Source organism: Palaemon carinicauda, chromosome 36 (genome assembly GCF_036898095.1).
Source record: "Palaemon carinicauda isolate YSFRI2023 chromosome 36, ASM3689809v2, whole genome shotgun sequence".
Taxonomy (NCBI): Eukaryota; Metazoa; Arthropoda; class Malacostraca; order Decapoda; family Palaemonidae; genus Palaemon; species Palaemon carinicauda.
Window position 1 is genome coordinate 75,834,408 of NC_090760.1, and position 12,500 is coordinate 75,846,907.

At 33.5% G+C, this 12,500-nt stretch overlaps 2 protein-coding genes across 2 annotated transcripts in view; one reads left to right on the forward strand and one right to left on the reverse strand.

Moving 5' to 3' along the window:
* The window catches only part of LOC137628917 (potassium channel subfamily T member 2-like), a 671,513-nt gene that overhangs the window by 510,329 nt on the left and 148,684 nt on the right, over positions 1-12,500 (reverse strand).
* LOC137628705 (serine/arginine repetitive matrix protein 5-like) overlaps positions 12,382-12,500 on the forward strand; it is a 146,234-nt gene continuing 146,115 nt past the window's right edge. Inside the window, exon 1 of the mRNA XM_068359855.1 lies at positions 12,382-12,500. This exon is cut by the window's right edge and continues 149 nt beyond it. Within this exon, the coding sequence (XP_068215956.1) occupies positions 12,382-12,500 (119 nt within the window).

Here is a 12,500-nt window from a genome sequence, read left to right on the forward strand (position 1 = left end):
TTAAAAGGCTCCCCCCCACTCCACCCCCCCCCCAAAAAAAAAAAATATACAAACTTGTTAACGAAACTTCCTTAATCTTAATAGAGAGAGAGAGAGAGAGAGAGAGAGAGAGAGAGAGAGAGAGAGAGGTTCTCAAAAATAAGATCAATAGATCTGTCAAATCTGACAGTAATAATGGTCACTTTTCCAACAATCATTCTCCCTTCCGTGTTACAAGAGTTCACGGAAATGTCGATACAATGAAATCTTCTCGAGTTACGATTTGAAAGACAGCGGGTTCATTTAATTCTTTATAGTCAACAGAGTCTAATAATAATAATAATAATAATAATAATAATAATAAGAAGAAGAAGAAGAAGAAGAAGAAGAAGAAGAAGAAGAAGAAGAAGAAAAACAACAACAACAACAACAACTACTACTAAAGTCTTCATTATTGCTTTACATGCTATTATTATAGGTAGAGAAAACTTGAACATAGAATGAACTTAAGGTGAATTTCTTTATGATGCAAGAACAACACTCTCCTATAATACATTAACACACACAGATATACACACACAACCATATATATATATATATATATATATAGATAGATAGATATTTATATATACACCCCTCCCACACACACACACACACACACATATATATATATATATATATGTATATATATGTATATATATACATATATATTATATATATATATATGTATATATATACATATATATTATATATATATATATATATGTGTGTGTGTGTGTGTGTGTGTGTATGTGTGTGCACTTTCATAATGACCTTAGCGTGGTATTAACTTTATATCATAACATTTTAAATAGCTTTTCAATATAGAGTCTGTATAAATAAAAATACCTTAATCCCCATAATAGGATTACGTTCAGCGTACATTGTGTGTACACACACATACATACGTACATCCCTACATACATGTACAGTATATTTGGATGAAAAATATAACAGTACCAAATGTTGAACTAATTAATCCTTTGTGTCGAAACAATTAAATGGAGAGAGAGAGAGAGAGAGAGAGAGAGAGAGAGAGAGAGAGAGAGAGACTTTAACCATATAAATATTATATATGGTCATGTTTGCGTGAAGACAAACCAGATAGACGGCTCATACTAGAGGACTGCAAAAGATAATAAAACATTTATGTATTATTGTTTTGAATGTTGTATGTATATTATCAATCAAGTTATTGTTCACACTATTTCTTAACTTATTCAAAACTGAACAATTTTAAATGAGAGAGAGAGAGAGAGAGAGAGAGAGAGAGAGAGAGAACAACTTTACCCACAAATGCAAACATATATATATATATATATATATATACACACATATATATATCTATCTATCTATCTATCTATCTATCTATCTATATATATATATATATATATATATAGATATATAGATATATATATATGTGTGTGTATGTGATGATAGAAAACGACAAATTGCTAAAATAAACCTTATTCTTAATATGTCAAACCTGTTACGAGAGAGAGAGAGAGAGAGAGAGAGAGAGAGAGAGAGAGAGAGAATGGGTTCTTCTACGCAGGATGGAATAAAAATAAAACGTACACCGGCCAGAGAGACGGATTACCTCCAGTAAGTATTTTTGGGATTGACAAAATCTGGAGGAAAAGTTGAATCGAAATAGTGCTTATAGCTTTTCCCATGAAAGGGGATTTCATGCAACGTTCTAAAGGAGTCTCTCTCTCTCTCTCTCTCTCTCTCTCTCTCTCTCTCTCTGGAATCATTCAATGTGACTCCAGTCAGACACCATTATGCCAATGGTGTCTAAGTATTAGACCGGCTGGAAGCACCAAAAAGGATTTTTCCACAATTAACAGTCATTCAAAATCATACAGTTTAAAACTGTTGAAATTAACATCACAAATAATCATATATAATATTAATCACATACATGTATGTATGTATGTATGTATGTATGTGTCTTTTTTCGTGTGCATGTGTATGAGATAAGACAGCTGAAACATAAAATCCATGAAAGAAAAAGTGAAAAGACTAACATCATTAATAATCATATATAATATCAATCACACACATCTATGTATGTATGTATGTATGTATGTATGTATGTGTCATTCTTCGTGTGCATGTGTATGAGATAAGACAGCTGACATATATAAAAAATCCATGAAAGCAAAAGTGACAAGATTTGATTAATACTAGTACTTTTATCTCATAAATGCCATCATCGGACTGACAATGAGAATAAAAATACAAGAATCCATAAACTCAGTTTCTTGACAATTCCAGATAAAGTCTGCTTTGAGAAATGAATATAATACAGGATTATTGTAAAACAGACCATGGCTTAGATTTAGTTCATGAAATTGGGTAAAGGCAATAAAAAAATTATTCTACATTATTTCCTTGGTTAAAATCATTAATATAGATTAATATCTGTGACTGGATCTGAGCCAATGGACATGCAATACATTATTAACAAACACTCCAGGGAAAGCTATCCTATGTCGTTTTAACAGATGCTCAAATTACAAACAAACAAAACTAACACACGCTCAGAATATGATCAAACAAAACTAACAGAGGCTAAAAAAACAACGGAGGCTCAAAATACGAACAAACAAATCTGACCGAGGCTCAGAATACAAACAAACAAATTTGACCGAGGCTCAAAATACGAACAAACAAATCTGACCGAGGCTCAGAATACAAACAAACAAAACTGACTGAGGCTCAGAATACAAACAAACAAATCTGACTGAGGCTCAGAATACAAACAAACAAAATTGACTGAGGCTCAGAATACAAACAAACAAAACTGACGGAAGCTCAGAATACAAACAAACAAATCTGACTGAGGTTCAGAATACAAACAAACAAATCTGACTGAGGCTCAGAATACAAACAAACAAATCTGACGGAGGTTCAGAATACAAACAAACAAATCTGACGGAGGTTCAGAATACAAACAATCTGACTGAGGCTCAGAATACACACAAACAAATTTGACCGAGACTCAGAATACAAACAAATAAATCTGACTGAGGCTCAAAATACAAACAAACAAATCTGACTGAGGCTCAAAATACAAACAAACAAATTTGACCGAGGCTCAGAATACAAACAAACAAATCTGACTGAGGCTCAGAATACAAACAAACAAATCTGACGGAGGTTCAGAATACAAACAAACAAAATTGACGGAGGTTCAGAATACAAACAAACAAATCTGACTGAGGTTCAGAATACAAACAAACAAAACTGACTGAGGCTCAGAATACAAACAAATAAATCTGACTGAGGCTCAGAATACAAACAAACAAATCTGACTGAGGCTCAGAATACAAACAAACAAAATTGACTGAGGCTCAGAATACAAACAAACAAAACTGACGGAAGCTCAGAATACAAACAAACAAATCTGACTGAGGTTCAGAATACAAACAAACAAATCTGACGGAGGTTCAGAATACAAACAAACAAATCTGACGGAGGTTCAGAATACAAACAATCTGACTGAGGCTCAGAATACACACAAACAAATTTGACCGAGACTCAGAATACAAACAAATAAATCTGACTGAGGCTCAGAATACAAACAAACAAATCTGACTGAGGCTCAAAATACAAACAAACAAATTTGACCGAGGCTCAGAATACAAACAAACAAATCTGACTGAGGCTCAGAATACAAACAAACAAATCTGACGGAGGTTCAGAATACAAACAAACAAAATTGACGGAGGTTCAGAATACAAACAAACAAAATTGACGGAGGTTCAGAATACAAACAAACAAAACTGACTGAGGCTCAGAATACAAACAAACAAATCTGACTGAGGCTCAGAATACAAACAAACAAAATTGACTGAGGCTCAGAATACAAACAAACAAAACTGACGGAAGCTCAGAATACAAACAAACAAATCTGACTGAGGTTCAGAATACAAACAAACAAATTTGACGGAGGTTCAGTATACAAACACACAAATCTGACGGAGGTTCAGTATACAAACAAACAAATCTGACTGAGGTTCAGTATACAAACACAAATCTGACGGAGGTTCAGTATACAAACACACAAATCTGACGGAGGTTCAGAATACAAACAAATAAATCTGACTGAGGTTCAGAATACAAACAAACAAATCTGACTGAGGTTCAGAATACAAACAAACAAATCTGACGGAGGTTCAGAATACAAACAAACAAATCTGACTGAGGTTCAGAATACAAACAAACAAATCTGACGGAGGTTCAGTATACAAACACACAAATCTGACGGAGGTTCAGAATACAAACAAATAAATCTGACTGAGGTTCAGAATACAAACACACAAATCTGACGGAGGTTCAGAATACAAACAAACAAATCTGACTGAGGCTCAAAATACGAACAAACAAATCTGACCGAGGCTCAGAATACAAACAAACAAAACTGACTGAGGCTCAGAATACAAACAAACAAATCTGACTGAGGCTCAGAATACAAACAAACAAATCTGACTGAGGCTCAGAATACAAAAAAACAAAATTGACTGAGGCTCAGAATACAAACAAACAAAACTGACGGAAGCTCAGAATACAAACAAACAAATCTGACTGAGGTTCAGAATACAAACAAACAAATCTGACGGAGGTTCAGTATACAAACAAACAAATCTGACGGAGGTTCAGAATACAAACAATCTGACTGAGGCTCAGAATACAAACAAACAAAATTGACTGAGGCTCAGAATACAAACAAACAAAACTGACGGAAGCTCAGAATACAAACAAATAAATCTGACTGAGGTTCAGAATACAAACAAACAAATCTGACGGAGGTTCAGAATACAAACAAACAAATCTGACTGAGGCTCAAAATACGAACAAACAAATCTGACCGAGGCTCAGAATACAAACAAACAAATCTGACTGAGGCTCAGAATACACACAAACAAATCTGACCGAGACTCAGAATACAAACAAATAAATCTGACTGAGGCTCAGAATACAAACAAACAAATCTGACTGAGGCTCCAAATACAATCAAACAAATTTGACCGAGGCTCAGAATACAAACAAACAAAATTGACTGAGGCTCAGAATACAAACAAACAAAACTGACGGAAGCTCAGAATACAAACAAACACATCTGACGGAGGTTCAGAATACAAACAAACAAATCTGACGGAGGTTCAGAATACAAACAATCTGACTGAGGCTCAGAATACACACAAACAAATTTGACCGAGATTCAGAATACAAACAAATAAATCTGACTGAGGCTCAGAATACAAACAAACAAATCTGACTGAGGCTCAAAATACAAACAAACAAATTTGACCGAGGCTCAGAATACAAACAAACAAATATGACTGAGGCTCAGAATACAAACAAACAAATCTCAGAGGCTCAGAATACAAACAAACAAATCTGACTGAGGCTCAGAATACAAACAAACAAATCTGACTGAGGCTCAGAATACAAACAAACAAAATTGACTGAGGCTCAGATTACAAACAAACAAAACTGACGGAAGCTCAGAATACAAACAAACAAATCTGACTGAGGTTCAGAATACAAACAAACAAATCTGACGGAGGTTCAGAATACAAACAAACAAATCTGACGGAGGTTCAGAATACAAACAATCTGACTGAGGCTCAGATTACACACAAACAAATTTGACCGAGACTCAGAATACAAACAAATAAATCTGACTGAGGCTCAGAATACAAACAAACAAATCTGACTGAGGCTCAAAATACAAACAAACAAATTTGACCGAGGCTCAGAATACAAACAAACAAATCTGACTGAGGCTCAGAATACAAACAAACAAATCTCAGAGGCTCAGAATACAAACAAACAAATCTGACTGAGGCCCAGAATACAAACAAACAAATCTGACTGAGGCTCAGAATACAAACAAACAAAATTGACTGAGGCCCAGAATACAAACAAACAAATCTGACTGAGGCTCAGAATACAAACAAACAAAATTGACTGAGGCTCAGAATACAAACAAACAAAACTGACGGAAGCTCAGAATACAAACAAACAAATCTGACTGAGGTTCAGAATACAAACAAACAAATGTGACGGAGGTTCAGAATACAAACAATCTGACTGAGGCTCAGAATACACACAAACAAATTTGACCGAGACTCAGAATACAAACAAATAAATCTGACTGAGGCTCAGAATACAAACAAACAAATCTGACTGAGGCTCAAAATACAAACAAACAAATTTGACCGAGGCTCAGAATACAAACAAACAAATCTGACTGAGGCTCAGAATACAAACAAACAAATCTGACTGAGGCTCAGAATACAAACAAACGAATCTGACTGAGGTTCAGAATACAAACAAACAAAACTGACTGAGGCTCAGAATACAAACAAACAAATCTGACTGAGGCTCAGAATACAAACAAACAAATCTGACTGAGGCTCAGAATACAAACAAACAAATCTGACGGAGGTTCAGAATACAAACAAACAAATCTGACTGAGGCTCAGAATACAAACAAACAAATCTGACGGAGGTTCAGAATACAAACAAACAAATCTGACTGAGGTTCAGAATACAAACAAACAAATCTGACTGAGGCTCAGAATACAAACAAACAAATCTGACGGAGGTTCAGAATACAAACAAACAAATCTGACTGAGGTTCAGAATACAAACAAACAAATCTGACGGAGGTTCAGAATACAAACAAACAAATCTGACGGAGGTTCAGAATACAAACAAACAAATCTGACTGAGGCTCAGAATACAAACAAACAAATCTGACGGAGGTTCAGAATACAAACAAACAAATCTGACTGAGGTTCAGAATACAAACAAACAAATCTGACTGAGGCTCAGAATACAAACAAACAAATCTGACGGAGGTTTAGAATACAAACAAACAAATCTGACTGAGGTTCAGAATACAAACAAACAAATCTGACGGAGGTTCAGAATACAAACAAACAAATCTGACGGAGGTTCAGAATACAAACAAACAAATCTGACTGAGGCTCAGAATACAAACAAACAAATCTGACGGAGGTTCAGAATACAAACAAACAAATCTGACTGAGGCTCAGAATACAAACAAACAAATCTGACGGAGGTTCAGAATACAAACAAACAAATCTGACTGAGGTTCAGAATACAAACAAACAAATCTGACTGAGGCTCAGAATACAAACAAACAAATCTGACTGAGGTTCAGAATACGAGCACATCAGCTTCAACTCCAAGACTGCCCCACAGTGGAATTGATAAAGCCGTTTTTTTCTCCTCTCTCTTTACATCATCTTCCTTTCGAATCTCAAAAGTCTGAAACAATAACCGCGGATTTAAGATTGCAATCTCCATTCAGAGATCGAGGCAAACAATCTGTTTACTTTGCAAATGTTCGCAGTAAGTTTCGCCCTCCCGAATTGGGAATTTGAAAGAGGGTGGGTCTGCGAAACAAAAGGATTCTTGTTTTTCCCCACATAGTACCTTGCAACAAATTCTAAATGAATCTTTTATTTTCCCAGAGTGATTAATACATTAAATTCTAAATGGGATGTAATTTAGGTTTTTATTTATTATCATTATTATCAAAAGTAGGATATTTACAAACCCAATGAATCTAGCTGCATTCTTACAGAGGTGGCCATTCGGGTCTTTTAAATGAGTCGTTTCCAAAAAGAAAAAAGAAAAAAAAAAGGGGTGGGGTCAAATTATCAATACGTCTTTTTTCCCAAAGTCATGTAGCATTATATCTTAAATAGGAAGCATTGTCAACGTGTATCTTCTGTCAGGTTCTAAATTTTCTCAAAGCATATGTTCTGTCAACTTCTACATGGGTCCTTTTCTCAAAGTATATGCTATGTCAACTTCTAAATAGGTCTTTTTCTCAAAGAATATGTTCTGCTATCTTCTAAATGGGTCCTTTTCTCAAAGAATATGTTTTGTCAACTTCTAAATGAGTCCTGTTCTCAAAACATATGATCTGTCAACTTCTAAATGGGACCTTTTCTCACAGCATATTCTCTGTCAACTTCTAATTGGTTCCTTTTCTTGAAGCATATGTTCTGTCAACTTCTAAATGGGTCACTTTCTTAAAGCTTATGTTCTGTCAACTTCTAAATGGGTCCTTTTCTCAAAACATATGTTCTATCAACTTCTAAATGGCTCCTTTTCTTGAAGCATATGTTCTGTCAACTTCTAAATGGATCAATTTCTCAAAACGTATGATCTGTCAATTTCTAAATGGGTCCTGTTCTCAAAGCATATGCTCTGTCGACTTCTCAATAGGTCCTTTTCTCAAAGCGTATGTTCTGTTAACTTCTAAGTGGATCCTTTTCTCAAAGCATATGTTCAGTCCACTTCTCAATGGGTCCTTTTCTCAAAGCATATATTCTGTCAACTTCTAAATGGGTTCTTTTCTCAAAGCATATGTTCTGTCAACTTCTCAATGGGTTCTTTTCTCAAAGCATATGTTCTGTCAACTTCTAAATGGGTCCTTTTCTCAAAGCATATGTTCAGTCCACTTCACAATGGGTCCTTTTCTCAAAGCATATATTCTGTCAACTTCTAAATGGGTCCTTTTCTCAAAGCATATGTTCAGTCCACTTCTCAATGGGTCCTTTTCTCAAAGCATATATTCTGTCAACTTCTAAATGAATCCTTTTCTCAAAGCACATGTTCAGTCCACTTCTAAATGGGTCCTTTTCTCAAAGCATGTATTTTGTCAATTTCTAAATGGGTCCTTTTCTCAAAGCACATGTTCAGTCCACTTCTCAATGGGTCCTTTTCTAAAAGCATATGTTCAATCCACTTCTCAATGGGTCCTTTTCTCAAAGAATATGTTCTGCCATCTTCTAAATGGGTCCTTTTCTCAAAGCACATGTTCAGTCCACTTCTCAATGAGTCCTTTTCTCAAAGCATATGTTCAGTCCACTTCTAAATGGGTCCTTTTCTCAAAGCATATGTTCAGTCCACTTCTCAATGGGTCCTTTTCTCAAAGCATATGTTCACTATATTTCTAAATGCGTCCTTTCCTGAATGAGTAACTTCTGCCATGTTCTAAATCGGTCCTTTCTCAGCGTATCCTCAGTCAAACTCTAAATACCTTCTTCTCCCAAAACACATGTTCTGTCAACTTCTAAATGACTCTACTGCCATATCATGTCCTTAGTATAATTCCAGAGAGAGTCAAAATCCGTATGAGCTGTTTTACCACCGTCTATTTCGCATCGATTTTTAATTAAATCGATTTTTTCTCTCCAACTTCCCTGTGTTCCAACTCTTGTACCTGAACACCCCATTGCTTTGTTTACAATTGTATGTGTATTTCATAAAGGTTATGAGATTCGAAACTTGATCCCCAGGAAGGAAGAAATGAGTCGAGATGTAGAGCTAACAGATTCTTCAATTGAACTTACAAATTCAAATCGTAATAGTGTAAAACATCTCTTGTGTGAAATGGCGGTATTATATATATATATATATATATATATATGTATAAATATAATATATACACACACATGTATATACATATATATATATATATATATATGTATGTATGTATGTATGGATACGGATATGTACACATAAATAGGTAGACGTATGTAACAAAAAAAAATGTTACCAATCTCTCTCTCTCTCTCTCTCTCTCTCTCTCTCTCTCTCTCTCTCTCTCTACCACCTTAATATGATATACCAAGAATTTCTCTTGGGAATTAAAATACATGACGTGTTGGGAATAAGAACCATGATTAAAAAATCATGTTAATTATTTTTCTAAAAGAGAATTTAATTAAGCCAAAAATAACATGAAGGATTTCAGATTTGACTATATGGAATAAGGCAGAAAATACCATCTTAAATAAAATTGAATTCTTATATATAAAGTTTTTCTTATGTCAGAAAAATATTTACAAAAAAAATAAAATCGAGTAAAAAGAAGCTAAGAATATTATATTACATAAAATTAAATTCTATATATATATATATATATATATATATATATATATATATATATATATATATATACTGTATATGTATATATATACACATATATATCCTCATCACCTCTTACGACTATTGACACAAAAGGCCTCATATATATATTATATATATATATATATATATATATATACAGTATATATAAAGTTTACCTTATAGCTCGGAAAAAAATTGAAGTTAAAAAATGAAATCAATCATAAGTAAAAAGAAACTGGAAATATTATCAATATTATCATTAAGTAAAATTTAGTTGGTATATGTTTTGTTTCCTCTATGGTTAAGAAAATATGTTCTATTTACAAAAAAAAAAAATTAAATCAACACCAAGTAAAATTAAACTGACTTTATATATGAACACCTATAAAATAAAATAGAATCCTGAAAAAATTAAATAAGATAGAAAATACCATTTCTGAGTAATATTGAATTCTTATATATAAACAAACTTTTCCTTATAGGCCATAAAAAGTAATAAATTAGATAAAAATGAAGCTGATCATATATATGAAAAATCTATAAACATAAAATGCGAAATTGGCAATCAAATATATTTTCCCCTCCCATGAAAACCAAAAATATTCTAATCAAAATATCGAATTCTGAATAATATTGAATTCTTATATATAAATAAACTTTTCCTTATAGGGCAGAAAAAGTAATGAATTACAAATAAAAATGAAACTGATCATATATATGAAAAATCCATAAACATAAAATACGAAATTGGCAATCGGTTATATTTTCCCCTTCCATGAAAACAAAAAATAATCTAATCAAAATGCCTTTAGATATTGCTGGTTATTAGATGCAAGGCTCCAACGATGCACTTCTCCAAGATAATGGAAATGATTTCGAGAATAAATAGCTTTGTTGCATGTTTACAAACACGATTATTGTATAAACATCTAGTTCTCATTATCCCTTCCCACTTTCATCATTTTTATCTTGGTATCCAATTAACCATGTTCTTTAATTCCTTCATACTTCCTATCATTATCAACATCATCGGAATCTTCCTCCCCTTCCTTGCCCATTATCAAGTTTTTTATTTTGATCTTCACGAATATAAAAAGGACGTAATAAGAACTGAAATTGTTCAGTGGCCACTTTCCTCTTGATAAGGGTAAAAGAGACTCTCTAGCTATGGTAAGCAGCTCTTCTAGGAGAAGGACACTCCAAAATAAAAACATTGTTGTCTAAGTATTGTGAAGTGCCATAGCCTCCGTACCATGGCCTTCCATTGGCTTGCGTTAGAGTTCTCTTGCCTGAGGGTACACTCGGGCACACTACTACTTTTTTCCTTATTTCCTTTCCTCACTGGGATATTCTTTCCTATTGAAGCCTTTGAAGTTATGGCATCCTGCTTTTCCAATTAGGGTTGTAACTTAGGTAATAATAATAATAATAATAATAATAATAATAATAATAATAATAATAATAACAAACGTAGAAAACAGATAGATCTACCAAATGCATCTCCGACTAAAAATAAGTTTTCCACAGACTGGGTCAAATCGTAATCGAATTCTAAACGACTCCAATGAGAGAGAAAATACAATCCTTCTTAATAAAAACTCTCATTCAAGTCTCCAGGGAAGTATAAAAACGATTTGTTTTAATGTTCTTATTGAAATTCACAAAGATTCTTTGCCATGGTAAGCAGTTCTAGGAGTACACTCCAAAATCAAACCATGGTTCTCTAGTCTTGAGTGATGCCATAGCCTCTATACCACGGTCTTGCACTGTCTCGGGTTAGAGTTCTCTTGCTTGAGGGTACACTCGGGCACACTGTTCTATCTTACTTCTCTTCCTCGTGTTATGTCAAAGTTTTATAGTTCATATAGGAAATATTTACTTTAATGTTGTTACTGTTCTTGAAATATTTTATTTTTCATTGTTTCCTTTCCTCATTGGGCTATTTTCCCTGTTGGGGCTCTTGGCCTTATAGCATCCTACTTTTCAAACTAGGGTTGTAGCTTAGCAAGTAATAATAATGGTAATAATAATACTAATAATAATATTAAAAGTAATATTAATAATAACATTAATAACAACAACAACAACATCATCAACACCAACAACAACAACAACAACAACAACAACAACAACAACAACAACAACAACAACAACAATAATAATAATAATAATAATAACTGTCTCTGATACTCAGATCAAAACCTCGTCAGGTTCAAAATATACATTATACAGACAAATATGCCAATGATTTATTAAAGTATATTAGAATAGTGGCATCAAAACATGTTTTCCTTTTAATGGTTTAACCATTCCTTTTTTTTTCTTTTTTTTTTTTTTTTTTTTTTTGCTAGGGACCTTTGGACATGTAAATTGTAGTATTCTGGTATCCTAGCCATGGATGGGGATTGGGATGTAATGAATAAGGGTAATAATGATAATAATGAAAACAATGATAATATAGTAGTAGTAGTAGTAGTAGTAGTAGTAGTCCTACGTAATCTTAGAAGTAATGC